The 22,434-nt window shown below is 44.0% G+C and overlaps 1 protein-coding gene and 1 non-coding gene across 3 annotated transcripts in view; both read left to right on the top strand.

The window, feature by feature from the left end:
- Nucleotides 1–14,284: 14,284 nt before the first annotated feature.
- Nucleotides 14,285–14,366, top strand: TRNAS-AGA. Its single transcript has one exon. It is a non-coding gene; the product is annotated as a tRNA-Ser (tRNA).
- HS1BP3 (HCLS1 binding protein 3) overlaps nt 14,325–22,434 on the top strand; it is a 111,329-nt gene continuing 103,219 nt past the window's right edge. The window contains exons 1-2 of one of the 2 annotated variants that reach the window (XM_033939738.1): nt 14,325–14,703; nt 21,757–21,922. In XM_033939738.1, the coding sequence (XP_033795629.1) occupies nt 14,678–14,703; nt 21,757–21,922 (192 nt within the window). In that variant the 5' untranslated portion in view covers nt 14,325–14,677. Of the gene's footprint in view, nt 14,704–21,026; nt 21,268–21,756; nt 21,923–22,434 lie in introns of those variants that run through there. The other variant, XM_033939740.1, reaches the window with a different exon arrangement.

Raw genomic sequence — 22,434 nt, 5'->3', positions numbered from 1 at the left:
CCTATTGGTTTTAAAAGTATTTCCCTTTACTTCATTGAGTGCCCCCTGGTCTTTATAATTTTTGACAGAGTAAAAAATCAATCCAATTGTACCCGTTCTACTCCACTCAGGATTTTGTAGGTTCCTGGAGGATAAGGGGATAGAGGGGTACAGATAGAACTTGAGGTAGGTTGTAGAGGTGTTCAGAAACCACTTCACAGGTCGCGGACCTGATGGGCCGCCGCGGGAGCGGACCGCTGGGCGAGATGGACCTCTGGTCTGACCCAGTGGAGGCAACTTCTTATGTTCTTATGTTCTTAATCATATCTCCCCTCAGCCGTCTCTTTTCCAAACTGAAGAGCCCCAACTGTTTTAGTCTTTCCTCATATGAGAGGAGTTCCATCACCTTTACCATTTTGGTTGCTCTTCTTTGAACCTTTTCTAGTTCCACTATATCTTTCTTGAGATAAGCCTGATAAGGAGACCAGAATTGAATGCAATACTCTAGATGAGGTCGCACCATGGAGCGATACAGGGGCATTATAACATTCTTAGTCTTGTTAATCATCCCTTTTTAAATAATTGCTAGCATCCTATTTGCTTTTTTGGCCGTCGCCGCACATTGAGCGGAAGATTTCATTGTATTGTCTACGATGACACTCAGATCCTTTTCTTGGGCGCTAATCCCCAAGGTGGACCCTAGCATCCTGTAACTGTGATTCAGGTTATTCTTCCCAATGTGCATCACTTTGCATTTGTCCACATTAAATGTCATCTGCCATTTGGATGCCAAGTCTTCCAATTTCCTAAAGTCTGCCTGAAATTTTTCACAATCCGCATGAGTTTTATCAACTTTGAACAGTTTAATGTCATCTGCAAATTTAATCACCTCACTCATCATTCCAATTTCCAGATCATTTATAAATAAGTTAAATGGCACCGGTCCCAGTACAGACCCCTGCGGTACTCCACTGTTTACTCTCTTCCATTGAGAAAAATGACCATTTAACCCTACCCTCTGTTTTCTATCTGATAACCAATTCCTAATCCACAACTGAACTTTTCCACCTCTCCAATGACACTTTGATTTTCTCAGGAGCCTCTCGTGAGGAATTTATCAAAAGCTTTATGAAAATCTAGATACACTATATCAACCGGCTCACCTTTATCCACATGTTTATTCATACCTTCAAAGAAGACAAATAAATTTGTGAGGCAAGATCTCCCTCGGCTGAACCCATGCTGACTCGGTCTCATTAAATCATGTTTGTGTACTTGTTCCACACCTCCTTGGTAATTAGTTGACATCAGAAACCCTATTGTGACATACTGGAAAATACTGAGCAGGAAATTCAAGTCTATAAAAGATAGGCTTCATCCCCCTGCTCTATCTCTTCCTTCTTTAGCCTTTTCACACCTACACACCCACATACATCATTCACACAGACACACACATCATTCAGCCAGGTAGGACATACCTTCCCGGCTCTCTCTCATACCCCTCCCTCCGCAGCCATTTACAGAAAGACAGACACATTTTCCTTATACATACACAGAAACTGCTTTGTAATCAAGTTATGCTCTATAGTTGCAATAATAAGCTTATAAGTTACACAACCTGGCTATTGTCTCATTAATTTACTTTCCGCTGCCTCTGAGGCCTGAACCTGGGACCCAAAAAAGACTAGGCTAAAACAAAACATTACAATAGGTTTCTAGCATTAACAGTAGGATTTATTTATGTACTGTTCTCTGAGCATTTGGAGTGAATAGCAAATGATCTTATTAACACATCTGTTTGTCTACATTTATTTATTTATTTAAAATATTTATAATCCACTTAAGAAACTAAGCAGCTCACAAAATCACATTGATAATATCATTAGACAAAACACGTTCATTAAACTTTACAAAACAACATTTAAAATTCAAGCCCTGCAACAAAGAAATCAGCTTTCTTCATTAACTTCTTATTCTAGGTCAGGTTCTACCGTCGCACTTCTAGCATAGATTGTTAATATCAATTAAAAGCCTAGTCAAATATACCGTAGTATGTTTTAAGCAATTTCCTGAACTGTAAAACATTTTTACAGAATCGTATTGCTCCAGGTATCTCATTCCATAAACCTGGACCTGCAACTGAGAAGCAGGATTTTCTAGTATTGACATATTTCACTTCATCCCTTTTCCGTACATCTAATAGCATGAAGGTGGTCGAGGCACGCAGCATCCTAGACTTCAAGAACAAATGGGATACCTATGTGGGATCCCTACGAGGTCATGCTAAGGGATAGGGTCACTAGGACTTGAATGAGCGGGTCAGTAGAGTGACAGTATAATTACAATTATATTTTAGGGGGTCAGTAGACTTAAGAGGGTGGGTAAATAGTGTGGGCAGACTTGATGGGCTATAGCCCTTATCTGCCGTCATCTTTCTATGTTTCTAAGTTTTCTGATCTTAACGTTCTACTTGGTCTGTACATTATCAGACATTTGCTCAAATAATCAGGTATAGTTTTGTAAATCCCTTGCTGAATTATTTTTAGAATTTAAATAAAATCTAAGGCCATCGTTTGGTATGCACATCGTTTCCTGCACTAAAGCCCTCTGAACATTCTAAGCAGATTAATGTCAGCGCTAGTCCAGCTCTAATGCCAATGTTAGGTTCTGAGCACTGGGACCCTAGAACTACAGAGGCTGAACCCCCCTATAACCCTTGCAGTGTTCATTTGTTGGAAGCAAGGAAGAAGGTGCATTTTTCTGTCTTTATCTTTATTCCAGATTTGAAGTACAGGCAGTCCCCGAGTTACAGACACCCAACTTAAGTATAAGTCATAGTCGGAGCTTCATTTGGTTGAGCAGTGTTTCCAGTGGCATAGACTCCTACATTTCTCCTGCAGCAGATTCAGGAATGATGCATGGCCGCATTAAGAATAGTGTGTGGTTGTACATGCTGTACCTAGAGGGAACACTGGTAGGGACAATTGGCCCTTTTGTCAGCTGGGAGCAGAGGTAAGCAGCAATAATCTTAAAATCTCCAAGTGCTGAGTGACATATAAATCTGACCGATGAACTGCTTTAAAAATGTAACTTGCTCTTAATTCAGAGACTGCCTATATTGCTAAACTGTGGCCCAGCCAAATCTCAGCGATTTACAAATCTATAATAATAAAATGCTAAGCGCGCATGCGCACTCTTACCGCGTGTTTCCCTGATCTGTTGCGCTGTGGCCGATAGGAGTGCGTATGCGTGCCAGACAAGCCTCCGTGCTCTCCACCTCGCGCAGAAACGGTTAAAAACTCCAAATCGCTGGTGAGGGAAGTGACCCTGCAAAGGCACTGGGAGCTTGCTGCTGCTGGCTGACCCACCCTGAGCTACCTGATGGAGAAGAACATTGGCATGTACCCGAGTTCCGTGCGCCCCATCCCTCCCTGCTACCCTGGCACTGTCCAGTACCCCGACTATGGAGGTTACCACAGCCTGGGCTTGGACCCCGCCGCCCCCACCTCGGTGTCTCTGGCCTGGCTCTCTCCCTATAGCACTCACTGGTGCCAGTGAAAAAAAAGATTTAAAAAAAAAAAAAGATTGCGGCTCAGACACACATGCGAAGATCATCTACAGATGGCTTGCGCATGCGTGGGGATCGCAGAAAAGCGATCCGTGCCGGCAGATGGGGGCGTTCCTACAATCGCCCTCATCTGCATATTTTTGTTTCCTTAATTCTTCGGACCTGCTTGATCGGGCAGCTTGGTGATTTTGGCCCTAAGGGGGGATTCAGGAAAGGACATTAAGAGTGTTAAGTCCATTAGTGCACAGTTCTTCAACCGCCGGTCCGCGGATCGGTACTGGTCCGCAGAAAATTCCTGCCGGTCCACGCAGACACCAAAACTCATCTTTCTTCTGCATCTCCCCAACTGCCCTGCTCCCATTCCACCCACAATCTGGCACATTTACTCCCCCGACTGCCACCTTTCCTAGGATTGAGCACACTCAATTCCAAGCCACTTCACTCCTCCTCACTGATCTGACACAACTGCACAGGGAAGTGGAGGGGGGAGAGAAATGCTGCTGCATAGGGAATAGGGAGAGAGACAGAAAAAAAGAAAGACAGCAGGAGAGAGAGACAGAAAGAAAGACAGACAGACATATTCTAGCAGGGGGGGAGGTAAAACAAAGGGAGAAGGGCTGCTGCTGGATAAGGGGAGCAGTGAAGGGGTGGTGGTGGACACAGGGGAGGTAAAAGGAAGGGAAAATGGACAGGGGGAGCAACCAAGGGGTGGTGGTGGTGGACAGCCAAGGAAAAATAAAGATAGAAAGAAAGACAGAAATACAGAAAGCGGCTACGGAGAGAGAGAGATAGAAAGAAAGACAGACACACACATATATTCTCTAGCACCCGTTAATGAAATGGGCTATAAGACTAGTAAATTTATAAAATCAACTAATAAAAGAAAAGAATGACATAAAAGTGCAGATTCCATACAGCCCAAAGCGCTGCCATTTAAACTTTAAACTTACTGCATTCTTCAGGGCAGCTCCACTGCGATCGGGAGCTGCCCCACTGACTGACCCCCCAGCCATCAGCCACAAGGGAGGAAGTCGGGCCAGCGTGGGAGACGAGCTCCACCCCCCCCCCCCCATTGTCCCTTACGGCACGAAGCGCCACCATTTAGGGCGGCGTACCACCACTCGGTGCGTTGACTAAGGCACAAGCTTGCGCCTTTGTGCGGCGAATGAAGGGTGGCGACTGAATAACTCAATGAACTTAGTAGAAGAGACTACTAACACAAACAAACAATACACAAATCTCAAAATGAGAACTTCAACCATACTCACCTTATTGCTCCTTTATACTAACTGCATAACTACAACCCACTGTGTGCCACCAGCAGGCACTCATGGCACCCCACACAACACAAATTCAAACCCTCACACCAAACAAACACACATAACACCCAATATGGCCGCAACCAGAACATTCTACCCATTTTTTGGAAAAAGTGCACCAAGAACAATAATGATAGCAAACAAAAGAAAAATCCTCCTATCAAAGCATACATCACTCTAAAACCCGCCAATCACCAACACACTACATCAAACAAAACTGTCACCCCAATCCCATGCATGTATGTTAACGCAAATGAGCTAATCACAACCAATAACACAGAGCTGTTTTTCATCACTGAAACATGGCTAAAAGAACAAAACAGCCCAGAACTACCTCACCTGTGCCCGCAAAGATACAACATACTTCAGATCCCTAGGAAACACAAGCAAGGAGGAGGACTAGCAATATTATACAGAGACTCATATACCATCACAGAATTGGCCTCCGCCATCCACCCAGACCTGGAATACATAACCTGCAAACTGGAGGTCAAACCCAACTCCATGCCAAATGACTTAGGAATACTTCTGATCTACAGACCCCCAAACTCCCACTCAAACACCATCTCCAAACTGTTAGAAATAATAGCAAACCTAGCATGCCAACGCACCAACCTACTCATTGTTGGAGATGCCAACCTATCACTCGAACTGACTAACAACAATGATGTCTCTAAACTCAGGACCCTACTTGAAGACTGCCAAATTACTATCATGCCCTCAGGCCCAACTCATGAAAAAGGACACACTTGCTACTTGCTACTACCCCCGCTGACCTCATTATATATATCAAATGGGTCCAACCATTTCCTTCTCAAATTCATCCTAAATCTCACAGTAGAATACCATACAAGCAAAAAAGAAAAAGTAGTTAAACTCGCACGAAAGAAAACCAATCCAGATATCTTCTGGAGGCAAGTCACGACATCTCTGATCTCTTCCTCAAACAGCACTACAGCAATGTTAGCAAACTGGAACAAGTCCATAATCGATACCTTTGATGTCCTCTCCCTTCTGCAACCCCCACCAAAAAACACAAAGCTGTACCTCCCCCCGGTACACAGAATCGCTAAGAGCAGAAACACAACTCTGCAGAAGACTAGAAAGGAGATGGCAAAAAAACAAATTGCAGAACCACAGAGAGTTATGGAGAAAAACAATCAATACATATAAGTTCAACATATCAGAAGCCAGGAAATACTACTACGCAAACGCAATAGGAATGGCTACCTCCAACAACAAAAATCTATTCCTCTTGGTAAAACAGCTAACCACTCCCCCCCAAACAAAATGCTACAGATCACCTCAACACACCCACAGCTCAAGAACTAGCAGACTATTTCCTGAATAAGATCAAAACTGTGCAAACAGAAGTAGCCAACAAAGCACCAGCACAAACACATCCCAGACTGAACAACCTTCAGAAACCAGCAAGGCCGATCTCATCTGGTCTACCTTCACCACCCTATCCATCTCCAACACACAAAAACTACTAGGCAAACTAGTTACCCGATGTAGCCCCATAGACAATTGCCCCCCTACCTCCTCACATCTGCACCCAAGGAAATTATCATATGGATCAAATCCCTCAGCCAAGGATTCCTACCGGAAGAAATGGGAAAAATAGCTTTAACCCCAATTCCTAAATCATCTAACACAGATCTCACCTCACCCTCAAATTACAGGCCCAACGCTGGTATCCTCATTCTCACCAAACTTCTTGAAGCCCACATAAGCAAACAACTAATTGCATACATAGAGCAACATTCATGCCTTCATCAACCACAATTTGGTTTCAGACAACAGCACAGCACGGACCTTAATAACCAAAATCAAACAACTGCTAAATACAGGCCGCCAGGCCATTCTCCTTCAATTCGACATATCTGCAGCATTTGACTCTGTTGATCATCAACTACTCCTAACAAAATTCTCTGAGATAGTGGCAACAGATATGGTACTACGCTGGTTCACAGACTTCCTCATGAACAGAGAATACACTGTCAAAAAACCACGGCGTTTTCTCCAACACCTGGAGGGCCTTCTGTGAAGTTCCGTAGAGATCCCCGCTTTCACCTATTCTCTTCAATCTATTCATGAGCTCTCTCGGAGACATCCAACTTGAAAATGAGAGCATAATGTCATATGCAGATGATATCTTACTCCTCATTCCGATGGCAGAAAATCGTGCTAACACCTCCAAGAAAATCTGTGATAATATAGAGAAAATCTAAACATGGGCAACCGCTCAGAAACTAAAACTAAACACCGCCAAAACCAAAGTCCTTTGTTTCCACAATACCCAACAAACAGCACCAACAAGCATCATGCTCCAATTGGGCAGCATACTTACTGTTGAAAAAACTCTAAAATACTAGGCTGTATACTAGACTCCACACCAGGGGTCCCCAAAGTCCCTCCTTGAGGGCCGAATCCAGTCGGGTTTTCAGGATTTCCCCAATGAATATGCATTGAAAGCAGTGCATGCTCATAGATCTCATGCATATTCATTGGGGAAATCCTGAAAACCTGACTGGATTCGGCCCTCAAGGAGGGACTTTGGGGACCCCTGCTCCACACTATCCATGGAATCTCAAGTAGCCCATCTTCTAAAGAAAACCCTCTTCACCATGAAACAACTATGACCATACTTCCACCAGCAATTCCATTTTTCATCTTTCTCCTTTCACTAATATATCTGAAAAAAATTTTGTGTCCCTTTTTTACATTTTTAACCATTTGCTCTTCTGCCTGCGCTTTCGCCAGACGTCTCTCTCTCTCTCTTGGCTTCTTTCAGTTTCACCTGGTAGTCCTTTCTGTATTCCTCTTGTTTTTTAAAAAAATATTTCAGGAATGCCAACTCTTTTGCCTTAATTTTTTACGCCACCAATTTGGAGGACCATATCGATTTCCTTTTTCTCTTGTTTTTATTTATTTTCTTCACATAAAGGTCCATAGCCATTTTTATTGCTCTTTTCAGCTTTCACTTCTCATGTCCTCCCATCCTAACAGCTCTTTCTTCAGGTATTCTCCCATTTAATTAAAGTCCGTACGTTTGAAATCTAGGACTTTAAGTAACATGTGGCCACACTCCACTTTAGCTGTTATATTTAACCAAATCGTTTGATCACCACTTTCCAGGTGAGCACCCACTCGAACATTAGAGATACTGCCAGGAACACCCCAGAAACCATCGCCAGAGACTTCGGAGCCTTGGGTGAGAGGCTGAAGCAGACAAGTGCGTAGGTAGTCTTCTCATCAATCCTACCAGTTAGAGGCAAGGGAAGAGCCAGAGATGAATGCATCCTGAGAACGAACGAATGGCTACGAGGATGGTGTCGAGATATGAACTTCGGATTCCTGGATCATAGAGAGGCGCTGCAAGGACTACAGGGACCAGACGGACTCCATTTAACCAGCAGAGGTAAGAACATCTTCGGACACCGACTAGCCCGCCTACTTCGCAGGGCTTTAAACTAGGTAAGTTGGGGGAGGGGACCTACTCATATACTGGGGTGGAAAGGAACTATCCTGATGGGACGAGTCGACACTCAGATTCCGAGGTAAGGACCCAATATGCAAACAGTTCTCTTGGAGCCACACAGACTCGGTCAGGAATAGCCTTACAGGGACTCAGCAAACACAAAGTGTGGAGGGCCATGTATGTTAATGCACACAGTTTAGGCAATAAAATTCTAGAACTAGAAACTGAAATAAGGGATGCCAACCTGGACGTGGTGGCAATATCCGAGACTTGGTTCACTGACGCACATGGGTGGGATATGGCTATACCGGGGTACAATCTACTTCGTCAGGACAGAGAGGGCAGGTTAGGTGGAGGGGTAGCACTATACATTAAGGAAGACATCAAAACTACCAGGATCACTAATGTCAAGTATACCGGGGAGTCCCTCTGGGTTAACCTGGCACGAGGTAGTAAAAAATGCCTGTATCTTGGTGTGGTATACAGACCTCCAAGACAACCGGAAAACATGGACGCAGAATTAATTGAAGACATAGAGAATATAACTCTACGGGGTGACACTGTGCTGCTAGGGGACTTCAATATGCCTGATGCAGACTGGAACACATTTTCAGCAGCAACCAGCAGCAGCAGGAGGCTTCTGAACTCCATAAAAGGAGTACATCTCAGACAGATGGTAACGGAGCCCACTAGGGCCCAGACGATCCTAGACCTGGTACTCACAAATGGGGAAAGCATCTCAGAGGTCTCGGTAGGAGATACGCTAGCCTCCAGCGACCATAACATGGTATGGTTCAACATTGGGAAAGGATCCCCTAAATCAATCACAAAAACAAAGGTGCTCAACTTTCGGGGCGCCGACTTCGCACGTATGGGAGATCACGTTCATCAGACGCTACAGGACCAAGCAGAGACCGGCAATGTGGAAACTATGTGGTCGTACCTGAAATCATCCATACACGAAGCAACTAATCGCTACATAAAATCAGTAGATAAACGGCAAAGAAACAACAAACCCCAATGGTTCACTGAAGAGATCTCACTCCTCATTAAGGAGAAGAAAAAAGCATTTCTTTCCTACAAACGCACCCAGAGAAGAGAAACTAAAGTAGAATATAAGACCAGATCGGCAGCGGTCAAAACAGCAGTTAGGGAGGCCAAACTTCGAGTGGAGGAAGCTCTGGCAAAAAACATTAAAAAGGGGGACAAAGCCTTCTTTAGGTATATCAGCGATAGGAAAAGGAACACAGACGGTATAGTACGCCTTAGACAACCGGACGGAAACTACGCGGTGGCGGATTCAGAAAAAGCAGAACTACTAAATGAATATTTCTGCTCAGTCTTCACCTGCGAAGCACCGGGACACGGACCACAGTTGATGATAATACAAGACGTGGATGACCCGTTTCAGAACGTTGAGTTCACTCCTGGGGACGTCTACAACGAACTGGCAAGGCTAAAGGTAAACAAGGCCATGGGACCGGACAATTTACACCCAAGAGTGCTCAGAGAATTGAGAGATGTCCTGGCAGAACCGTTGGCGGTGCTCTTCAATCTCTCACTAAGTACGGGGAAAGTTCCGTTGGACTGGAAAACAGCCAATGTCGTTCCTCTACATAAAAAGGGTTGCAAGGCTGAGGCTGCGAACTATAGACCGGTAAGCCTCACCTCAATAGTGTGCAAACTCATGGAAACACTAATTAAGTATAAATTAGATACGATCCTGAACGAGGGAAATCTCCGGGATCCCAGCCAACATGGATTCACCAAGGGTAGGTCATGCCAGTCCAATCTAATAAGCTTCTTTGACTGGGTAACAAGAAGACTAGACTCAGGAGAGTCCTTGGACGTCGTGTACCTGGACTTCAGCAAAGCGTTTGACAGCGTCCCACACCGCAGGCTGCTGAACAAGATGAATTCTATGGGATTAGGAGAGACTCTAACTGCATGGGTTAAAGATTGGCTTAGTGGCAGACTTCAGAGGGTGGTGGTCAACGGTACCCTTTCTAAAATGTCAGAGGTGACCAGCGGAGTACCACAGGGTTCGGTCCTGGGCCCACTCCTCTTCAACATATTCATTAGGGATCTGACTCAAGGGCTCCAAGGCAAGGTAACCTTATTCGCTGATGACGCCAAACTATGCAATGTAGTAAACGGCTATAATCTTCAGGATGCTATGGAGCAAGACCTGCGTACTTTAGAAAGTTGGTCCTTGATCTGGCAGCTGGGCTTCAACGCCAAGAAATGTAAGGTCATGCATCTCGGCAACGGAAATCCTTGCAGAACTTACACCCTGAATGGAGAAACTTTAACTAGGACTACGGCAGAACGAGACTTAGGAGTAATCATCAGTGCTGACATGAAAGCAGCCACTCAAGTGGAGAAGGCTTCATCTAAAGCACGGCAAATGATAGGCTGTATCAAGAGAAGCTTCGTCAACAGGAAACCTGAAGTCATGATGCCACTGTACAGAGCCATGGTGAGACCGCATCTGGAATACTGTGCTCAATTCTGGAGGCCACATTACCGTAAGGATGTGCTCAGAGTTGAATCGGTTCAGCGGATGGCCACCAGGATGGTCTCGGGGCTAAAGGGTCTCCCGTACGAAGAAAGACTGAGCAAATTGCAGCTCTACACTCTCGAGGAGCGTAGGGAGAGGGGAGACATGATTGAGACATTTAAGTACATCACGGGACGGGTAGAGGTGGAAGATGATATCTTTCTTCTCAGGGGACCCTCGACCACAAGAGGACATCCGCTCAAGCTCAGGGGAGGGAAGTTTCGTGGAGACACCAGGAAATACTTCTTCACGGAGAGAGTGATTGAGCATTGGAACGAGCTTCCAGTGCAGGTGGTCGAGGCATGCAGCATCTCAGACTTCAAGAACAAATGGGATACCTATGTGGGATCCCTACGAGGTCATGCCAAGGGTTAGGGTCACTAGGACTGAATGAGCGGGTCAGTAGAGTGACAGTATAATTACAATTATTCTTTAGGGGGTCAGTAGATTTAAGAGGGTGGGTAAATAGTGTGGGCAGACTTGATGGGCTATGGCCCTTATCTGCCGTCATCTTTCTATGTTTCTATGTTTCTATGTTCTATGTTTCTATGTTTCTATGTTTCTATATTTCTATGTTTCTGTGTTTCTATGTTTCTATGTTACTCTCCCCATTTGTGAGGACCACATCCAATATCGCTTTTTCCCTCATTGGTTCCGTCACCATTTGTCTGAGTAGAGCCTCTTGAAAGGCATCCACAATCTCCCTACTTCTTTCCAATTCCACAGACGGAGCATTCCAATCCGCATCCGGCAGGTTGAAATCTCCCAACAGCAGCACCTCCTCTTACTTTCCAAACTTTTGGATATCCGCAATCATATCTTTATCAATTTGCTGCGATTGAGTTGGAGGGCTGTAGACTACATCCACGTAGATAGAAGTTCCATCTTCTGTTTTCAGAGTGATCCATATCACTTCTTCCTCTCCCCAGGTCCCTTGCATTTCAGTTGCTTGGATATCGATCTTTACATAGAGAGCTACTCGAAAGCACTCTCGAAGAGGTGGGCTTTTTTACCTGGGCCTTGAACACTGCTGGAGATGGAGCCCAATTCCTGCTGGTCATAGCCGCGACTGCCGCTGAGTACAGAGCACTCCACTGAAGCTGAGAGCCAGTCCTGTGCCGGAACTTTCTCTCCGATGTCAGAATTGACATCAGGAGAAAGCTTGTGGGCTGGCTGTGTGCAGTCACTGCATGCGCCTGGCCTGTTCCTGTTGTGGCAGTAGCAGAGGGTGGGGGTGGGAATTGAGCATTTTGGGTGGCTGTTGCATGGCGACGGCAGGGGGTGGAAATGGAGCATGTCTGGTGGCAGGGTCAGCTTCAGATGTGGGGCAGGGAGGAAGTGGCAGTGGCTTCAGCGGGGGGACAGGGAGGGAGAGAGAAAGAAAAAGTTGGGGGGGGGGGAAATGGAGTGTGTCAGGTGGCAGGGTTGGCTTCGGGGCTGGGGCGGGAGGTAGGGAGAAATTTGTGGTGGTGGCTTCAGTGGAGGGGGCAGGCAGGAAGAGAGGAAGAAAAAGTTGGATTCATGGAGAGACAGAGAGAGATGTTGGTTGGGGAATGGAATGAGGTCTGGAGGAGAGGAAGCAGGCAGGAGGCAGAAAGAAGGGAAGAAATATTGGATGCAGACAGAAGGAAGTGCAACCAGAGACTCATGAAATCACCAGACAACAAAGGTAGGAAAATGATTTTATTTTCAATTTAGTGATTAAAATGTGTCAGTTTTGAGAATTTATATCAGCTGTCTATATTTTGCACTATATTTGTCTATTTTTCTATAGTTGTTACTGAGGTGACATTGCTTATTTTAAAGTTATCTGCCTTGACCTCTTTGAACCCCCCCCAGAATATAAATGATAATTAACATTTTCTTTGCGTACAGTGGGCTTTGTGTTTTTTATAATTTTGTGGTTACCATTATGTATTAATAAGATTATATTGTGTGTATATGAAAAATGGATGGAAGAAATTGCATTACAATTAGTACTATTATTATGGGGATGGAATCAAGGGCAGAGTTTGGGTGGGTCTGGGCGGAGCTTGGGCAGGGATACTCGGTTGGTATTTGTTAGGCTTAGGGGGTACTTGGCTTGAAAAGGTTGAGAAACACTGCAATAGAGCACCCTTACTGTAAAACTTTTGTGTGCACAATTGCATATGTCCAGCAGGAATCTTCTAATTGGGAAGGGGTAAAACGCGGACCTCACGGATCTAAACCCGTACGGCCTTAAAAAAAATCTGAGGTCCGTGTCGGTCTGTGTCCGTGGCGCTTGTAGTTTCTGTCGCTGACAGACCTTGATGAGATTTTTGCATTGACTGATCCGTCTCAGCATAGGGAGGGAAAAGTGTTAGGATCCGTCAGCGCTAAAAATCTCTTTGAGGTCTGTCAGAGCCAGAGACTAGTGCTGGAGTTTGGAGACTTCTTTTCCCTAACGCACACCCAAAACCTATGTCCCCGCTCTCTTGGCTTCTGCTCTGCCGCTCCAGCACTAGTCTCTGGCTCTGACAGACCTCGAAGAGATTTTTAGCGCTGACAGATCCTAACACTTTTCCCTCCCTATGCTGAGACGGATCCATCAGTGCAAAAATCTCATCAAGGTCTGTCAGCGACAGAAACTACAAGCGCCACGGACACGGACCGACACGGACCTCAGATTTTTAAGGCCTTACGGGTTTAGATCCGTGAGGTCCGTGTTTTACCCCTTCCCCTTCTAATTTAGCATACAACTTCCATGTGCATTAAATTTACCTCTCATTTGTTTGCTGCATCACCATAGAATATTATATCATTAATTTCATGGTAGAAGCTGCACTCAGCCATCTGAGTGTGACTTGCACTACTGAAATGTTTATGTTTTGTCGTGTTTTTTTTTTTTTTAATAATTTAATATATTGTAACTTTTATATATTGTAATTTTAAACATGTGTTAATCGCTTTGAAATCGATAAAGCGATCAATCAAATACATATTAAACTTGGAAACTTGGAAATGGTGTGAGCTAAATGTAAATAAATACAATTCCCAAACAAATCTATGCATATTTCCTTTTGGTTGGTCGAGTCAAATGTACTGCTAGTTTTGTTACCTACAAAAGCATTCTTAGGAAGTGTTTTTAACTCTTGGCTCTGCAAATGTGACTTTCTTATGGTGTGCTCAAGTTTCCAAAGCTGTCTTTTAAATATGTTTTCCTAAAACAATACAAACTACCCTCTTGTGGGAAACCTTACTTAAATATCCTTGTAAACATTAAAAGCCTTTCCAATAAATCTGACAAATCAAATGAAATCTTTCAATTTTTGTCCTGAAAAGATACATTACTTTGTGAAAGAACTGGCTCAATCACTCTTGTATATTTAGGAAAAAACGTGTTTACTATCAAGGTAGTCGTGGCCGAGTGGTTAAGGCGATGGACTAGAAATCCATTGGGGTCTCCCCGCGCAGGTTCGAATCCTGCCGACTACGCTCCGAATTATTTTTCTTTTAAGTAATTTTTGGAGTTTACTCGTTCTACCGCCTGACAAGCATCTTTTTAATTTTCTCTTTAAAACGTTCTTCCTGCCCAACAAATGTATATTTGCAATCTAGCATTTCCCTCCCTCCTCGGCTAGTTGCTATCGAGTAACACGGTGCATCCCGAAGCAGAAGCAGCAGCGCCGCCGGAGCCTCGCGAGCACCGTCTTGTGACTGTCTGCCGGAGCCGCCATCGCGCGCAGGACGCCAAGGGACGGAGAAGCGGAGCTGGGACTGGCGCGTGGGTCTCTCTTGCTCCAGCTATGCCCACGGTCCTGGTCACCACGAGGTCAGTGCCCCCGCTCCGTCCCTAACGCACAATCTCTTTGCCTCTCTTTTAAGGTTCCGCTGCTTTATTGGGCTTCGGGAGATCAATGGTTAAAAGCCCTAAAAAAAAAGCTCAGTGTGGCTCTCGCTGGGTGCCTAGGACGATCGTGTTTCATCGAATGAAAGCGTTTCCAGCAGTGCTGGTTGCAAGGCCGGAGAGAGCCCGGGGTTTTGCAAAGAGTTCGGAAAGAGCTTGTGCAGGCCAGATCCGCCCGATTTCTGCTTTCCTTCCAGAAAGTGCAGCTGCGTTCGGAATTAATAGGGAGTTGTAGGCGATGCATTTAACGTATTCCTACAGTTTGCTCGGAGAACAGAGTCTTCCTATCCTCCCCCTCTTTACATAGAAAAAGCTGTCACTATATTGGTTTTTCAGGGCAGGGCGTGCTAAATCACTTGCATTCGCGTTGCGTATGAGGAAAACGAATTTTATATGCACTTTTACCACATATCAAAGGTCGGTCAAAACTTCCTGAGTAAAGTTTAGCTGTTTGCTAATTGATTTGGGGTGGAGCTTGCGATGGGGCAAAGAGCAATTCAGGAGAAGGAAACGAGCCTTTAACCCTTTCAGGACCAAGGGACATATTTGTCCCATAACTTTAAAATCCTATAAATTTTGATTGGGATAGTCTACAGTTCTAAATTTGATATGTACGGATTCCATATGATACTGTAAACAAACTGGTTCCGACATTCATTCATTAGCGTCGTTGCCAGATTGACGAGAAGATTCACTTGCCACACTGTCCATAAGCCAGAAGTGTGATTTTTTAAATAAAAATAATATTTCACAAAAAAAAATCAATTTTTTGGCATCTGCAAGCCCTTTTTACCATAAAAATGTCGTCAAAACCACAAAAATTGGCCTACGATCCTTATGGTCCTGAAAGGGTTAAGAGAGGATCAGCATATCTGTGTCGATCTTTATTAATTCGATTTCTAAATAAAGCACGAACTCGGATGGCTGCAGAGCAAAACTAAGAAAACTTCCCCACTAAACCTGCAAAACTGAATTGTGAAGCAGCCTTTGATATTTTAGCTTGTTTAGTGATTCCCATTGTTACTCTTTGCGGGCCAATTCGACTCCCACACCCTAGCATATTTGTTGCATGGTTTACCAGGAAGGATTTTTAGAAAATTCAGGTAAACGGCCTTTGGTTGTGCAAAGAATTTCTTTTTCAAGACAAGATTAAAAAAAAAAAAAATCAACTATGTATATAAATAATATATAACTTATTTGTTTATATGTTTGTCTTGGATACAGATATGCAGTTTTCTAGTTAAATATTATTCAGATTTTAGACTTATGCCTTGAGATTGGATTTGGAAAAGCCAAGTAATATCACATGAGGCATGAGTTATTTCCCTGTGAGCATGAGTTTACAGTCTTACAAAGGCAGTTCTGTAGTACAGCTGAACATACGCTAGCAGGTCTACCAGTTAGCACCTAAATGCATGATTGCACGCTGGGTTGTACATGTGGGCATTGGGTGGGCCATGAGTGTGTTACCAACTCATGCATGTAACTTCTAGAATACTATTCATTCATTTCATTTTAATTATTTATATTCCGCATATCCTACAATTCTAAGCGGATTATAAATTATTCAGGCACTCAAGCATTTTTCCCTATCTGTCCCGGTGGGCTCACACTCTTTCTAATGAACCTGGGGCACTGGGGGATTAAGTGACTTGCCCAGGGTCACAAGGAACAGTGCGGGATTTGAACCCACAACCCCAGGGTGCTGGGGCTGTAGCTCTAACCACTGCACCACACACTTCCCTAACTATAAGTTACCTGCACTGCATGGCACACCAAATAATAGTTTATATACTTCTCCTTCCCTATTTGCGGGGGCTAGGGGCAGAGCCGACCCGCGAATAACTTTTGGGCCGGCTCTGACCCACCCCCGGACTTACCTGGTGGTCTAGCGGTGACGCAGGGCAGGAGAGATCTTCCGACACTCCTGCCCCGTGCAGAGCCGTGCTGTGGGTTCCCTTGGTCTCACGAGACTACAACAGGGAGTTCCTGGGGCAGCTGCTCGCCTCTTCTGCCTCCGATGGCCCCCCCCTCTGCTTCCAACGAGCGTCTCTCCTAGGGGGGACTGGGAAACCCTCCGCGAATAATCGAAATCGTGAACAATGAAACCGCGAATAGGGAGGGGGAAGTGTAGTATAATTAGAATTTGCTATACAGGCAGTCCCCGACTTAAAAACACCCGACTGAAGTACGACTTGTACTTGAGAATGTGGTCGCAGCTTCATTTGATTTCACTGAGCAGTATTTCCATTGGCATAGACTCCTATATTTTTCCTGCAGGAGATTCAGGAATAATGCATGACCACATTAAGAACAGTGTGTGGTTGTGAATTAGAGAGTTGCGCGGGGACAGAAATCCCACCCATCCCCGCCCGTTCCTGCCAGGATCCTCTCCGTCCCCACCCGTCACCGTCAGGATCCTCTCCGTCCCCACCCATCCCCGCAAGGAATAACCTCCATCCCCGCCCGTCCCCATAAAAAGCAGCAATTACTTCTGACAGGATCATCAATTCCACAGTTTCTTTTGCTGTTTTCCTTGTGGAATCTCTTTGGTGGAACCCTTTTTTTGTTTTCTGTTCAGGTAATTAACTTATAAAACCCCTCTTTTACTAAGGCTGATGTGTCCATTATATTATATGGATGAACCCTGCTTCCAAAGCCTTCCATCCCCGTGGGAGTCCCGTTGGCCAGAGGGGGGTCCCCGTGGGAGTCCCGTGGGCCAGAGGGGGGTCCCCTTGGGAGTCCCGTGGGTTAGAGGGGATTCCCACGGGAACCCCCGCAGGACCCGCGGGATTCCCGCGATCCCCGTTCCCGTGCAGACCTCTATTGTGAATGCTGGGTAGAGAGAACACTGTTAGGCATAGTTAGCCCTTTTGTCACCTGGGAGCAGAAGTAAGCAGCGAGAATCTTAAAGTTTGGAGTTACATACAAATCCAACTGAGGAACAACTTTAAAAACGTAACTCGTTCTTAACCTGGGGACTGCCTCTACACTTCTTCTAGGGTTACCAGATTTCCTCTTAAAAAAAAAGAGAAGACACCTGGCCCCGCCCCTAGCCCTGCCCCATTTACTCCCAGCTCAGCCCCACCCCCACATGAACTGTGTCTCCTTCCCCAAGCTCGGAGTCATGTCTAGATGTCCTCGGCGCATTTGCTGATGTCAGCGTGACGATGTCACGTGCATGCATGTGACATCACCACATTGACATCCGCACATGCGCAGAGCACATCCAGACACGGTCCCAAGCTCAGGGCTTTCCAAAACCCAGACAAACTGCTGGGTTTTGGAAATCCTTCTGGGCACCCGGACAGTCCTCTAAAAGGAGGGCATCGCTGGGTTTTCCTGGATGTCTGGTAATCCTAAGTTCTCCTAACTTGCAGACCTAAGCCATTTACATGTTACAATAAAATCTGTGAAAAGGGAAGTATAAAATTATGATAGGAACGAGACAGCATTCATTCGAGTCATATAAAACCAGCAAAGTACAGCGTAGGGGAGGGGAAAAGTTAAAGGGGAATTGATTAAAAAAAAAGGGGTGGGAAGGATAGGATAGATAATTTAGACATGTCAGCTTTTTATAGACCTGGCCTAAGTGCTGTGCCAGTATTCTGTAACAGAATCTTCTAGTGCAGTATTTCGCAAACCGTGTGCGTAGTGCCGCAACAAGATTCTGGGTGTGCTGCGAGATGCTGGCAAGGAGGAAAGACATGTCTTGTAGTCAGTCAGCCTGTGCCAGCGCGCCTTTCCTTCTTCAGCACCCCCCCCCCCCCCCACTGGCAAAGTGATAGCAGACTTAGGGCCCTGTCTTGAGGGCCTCTGTGCATGCGTGGACATTGAAGTGATGACATCACACATGCGTGTGACATCATTGCTTCGACGCATTTCCGGATGCCCTGCAGCTTCGGCCCCAAGTTTAGTGTGCCACGACTACAAAAAGTTTTTGGGACGCTATTCTAGTGTGACATCCACTCTTGAACGTGTGACTAGTCAACTCCTTATTTATTTATTCTATTTGTTATTCGTTAAAAATCCTAAGCAGCTTACACAACTCTTGTAGGGATCTTCATTAGCATTCCCATCCATCTGGTCTGTCCTTCAATTATTCAGTTGTCTTCCATTGCCAACGTACCATTCTTTCTTAAACTAATGGAAGATCTGGTTAACATCGACTTCACAAAATACTTAGAGAAGTTCAGCATCCTACATGATTCTCAGTCTGGCTTCTGAACAAATTACAGCACCAAAACAGTTTTGGCCTCTATGACTGATCATCTTTTCCATTTGTTTTCCCGGGGAAAAAGCGACGAGCAGTTCCTTCGACCTTGTCGATCATGACCTCCTGCTTAGGTACCTTGATTCTATCGGCATTTCCGGACAGGTACTAAATTGGTTCACGGGTTTCCTAAAAAAACGTACTTACCAGATCTACAGCGAAGGAACCTAGATAAACAAATACAGTAATTAGCCACGGACTCTGATGCTGATCCGATGCTCATAGAATTACTATAAGCGTTAGAGCATTTAGCACTCCGAGCTACAGTAGAAACCTCTACCACGGCTTAGTACAAATGGTGATCTACAATAATGGAGTACATAAAATGCATTATAAAAAGATAATTCAACATATAATATCCCAGATATATCAAACCAACTTGCAGATCTTACCACGAAATTCTTGCCATTGGTGAAAACAAAAACAAAAACTGTGGATACAGATGTTCTGGAGATAATTTAATAAATGATCTCCAGAACATCTGTATCCACAGTTTTTGTTTTCATCGGTAGATTGTTTTCACTGTGGATCATCAGGTCTCCCCATTTTTCTTTGTTATTCTTGCCATTGGGACATGTTTCAATTTTGGGGTGCCCAAATCTATTCTATAGACTCATGCCAACATATACTAGTTTTAAACAACCATAGCAAAAACGTTCACATTTTTCTTTTTTTTTTTTAATTTAATATTTATTGAAATTTTCAATATATTCAAGCATATTATAACTTGTACAGAAAGGAAATTTAGCAAGAAATTAATACAAATGAAAACATATATCAAAGAACATATAAGCATAAATTTCTACTCAAGTCCTCAATAAGATCCAAGAAGGAAAATAGGCGATAGAAAGAAATTATTATAAAACAAAATAATAGCTAGTCGAATGAGATTGAGGCACCCTTTCTTAAACTAAGCACTTTCTTTCTCCAAAGATGCAGTTGTGAGAAAAGTTGTCAGTTGAGATGGCTCAAAGAAAACATATTTATGAGAATGGTAATTAACAACACATTTACATGGGTGTCGCAAGTAAAAAGTCGCCCCCAGAGATAAAACACCAGGTTTCCTTAACAGAAATTCTTTTCTCCTTCTCTGCGTCTCCTTGGCCAAATCTGGGAACATCTGAATTTTACAACCTAAAAACTCTTTTTGCTTATTTTTAAAGAAAAGTCTCAGCAACCAGTTTTTATCTGGTGCGAGAGCTACTGTCAATAATAAGGTTGCAGGGGTCACTAATTCTCTGTCAGACATTTCCAATATATTGGATATATTCATTAAATCAGGTCCCGACTTCTGTTGTAATTGCTGTTGTTGTTGGTCTTGAGGCTTACTTGGAAGATAATAAACCTGCGTAAATGGTGGTAATGATTCATCAGAGAGTTCCAATATTTCCGTCATATAACGTTTCAACATTTCCCTTGGGGCTATCACAGAGACCCTAGGGAAATTTATCAATCTGAGATTATTGTTACGAGAAAAGTTTTCCATTGCTTCCATTTTCCTTCTTAAATTGGTATTATCTTTAATTAATACCTCAGTAATTTGTTGTGATACTTTAAGTTCTTGATGAATATTTTGTATTGAAATTTTTGAGTCCTCAAGTCCAGTCTTTAAATTTTTAATCTCAGTTCCATGATTTTCTAATTTCTTTTCTACTTCTTGTAATTGTGGATTAATAGATTTTGCCAAATTGGCTACCAGGTCCCACAGAGAGTCTAATGTAACCTCTCGGGGCTTCAAAATTTGCAATGGTTGTAATTTTAAGTTAATTAGCTCACCCTCTGTCAACATGTCTCCTCCTGCAATCTGTTGGATTTTCTGTTGGATTTTCTTATCCCCCACTGCTTCTTCCACAGTCTCCTCGTTAAGACTCCTCTGCTCCAGCAGGGAGTCCCGTGGCACAGTCCCCGTGTTCTCTTCCTTAGCCTCCGAGAGGAAGTGAACTCCAACCTCAGGAAGTTCCTCCTCTCGCGGGGAACTGGTCGACTGAGGGCGTGGGGGTGGTGCTCTCACTTCGGGGCTCAATGATGTTTCCAGCCCCATGGTGAACGCCACTGACGCGCCTCCGCCGTGTGTCTCCTGCGGGGAACTCCCCGAAGCTATCGGCGTGCCCTGCATTCTCCTCATCAAGTCCTCGATGTTCCCGAAGACGGCTGTTCTGGAGCGCTGCGAGGCTCCAGCAGCGCTACGTCCCCTCCTCTTCGGCATCGTGAAACAGGTAAAGGTTTGAGTGGACAAATTATATCAAGGAATAGACGGGAGCGTGAGACTCATGCGACTGCTCATGCGGCCATCTTGGATCTCCCGTGTTTCCACATTTTTCAATCATGATGTGTATACTGAAAAGGCCAAGTGTGAGAAAACAAATGATCAGCTTCACTCTGTCTCAAGTTGTGTCAGACATGAAAGTGAGATTTATTAATTTATGAGATGAGATGCTGATAATTCAGGCCTTTGGACCTATCAGTGTTGAACCTCCTCTGTGGAGGTGGAGGACTGAAATTAATCAAACTACAGAAACTGTTTTGGAAGTTTTGTTTTACAATTATTTTGTTGGCTAAATATTATGAACTCTTTATGAACTCAACGCTGATAACACTGAAAAGTTTTGTTGATCAGAGAAAGGTATATACTTATATTATGGATTTAATAATTCAGAGTGAAAAACCTAAAACACCCACGCATTTAACTTTTGTTTTGGTCTTAGGCAAATTCAGAATTCTCACACTGGGATAGATGTGTCTGTCCCGGAGTATGAGGAGATTCGTGGGAAAATGATGTCGGGCCATGTAGAATATCGCATTCTGGTCGTCACCTGGTTCGCTGCATTCAAATCTGCAAAGCACAAACCTGAAGATGTGGTTCAGTTTGTGGTTAGTAGCTCACTTTTTTTTTTTCTCCTTCGGTATACAATGGGAGAAAATCCTGATAAAATCAGGTCCACAATATTTTTCTTTTACTGTTGGATGACATTATTAAAACTGGCATTTTTTGTAGGGATACTGGAACAGGATTGCATATTTAGCTACAGATAAAAATGTAATAAGGAAATCAGAACAGCAGATATTGTCACTGATAGAGGTAACTTATCTACATGATACTGATGAAATTGAGGAAACACGAGGAAAAGGAATTCTTTGCAGCTAACATAGTAGCATAGTAGATGACAGCAGATAAAAGACCTGCAAGGTCCATCGAGTATACCCAATAAGATAAACTCATGACATATGGTGCAATATAATATACAGACCACTTAAATTTATACGCTAATTACACATGTAAATTTATAGAATGCTGCTCCCCCCTCAAGAGTACTTGTACATAGTAGTATAACAACTAAAAGCTATTCTATAATTACGCTATGTAACATAATTTTTGTTCCTGA

Source organism: Geotrypetes seraphini, chromosome 3, assembly GCF_902459505.1.
Source record: "Geotrypetes seraphini chromosome 3, aGeoSer1.1, whole genome shotgun sequence".
NCBI classification, from domain to species: Eukaryota; Metazoa; Chordata; class Amphibia; order Gymnophiona; family Dermophiidae; genus Geotrypetes; species Geotrypetes seraphini.
This window is presented reverse-complemented; position numbering and strand designations above follow the sequence as displayed.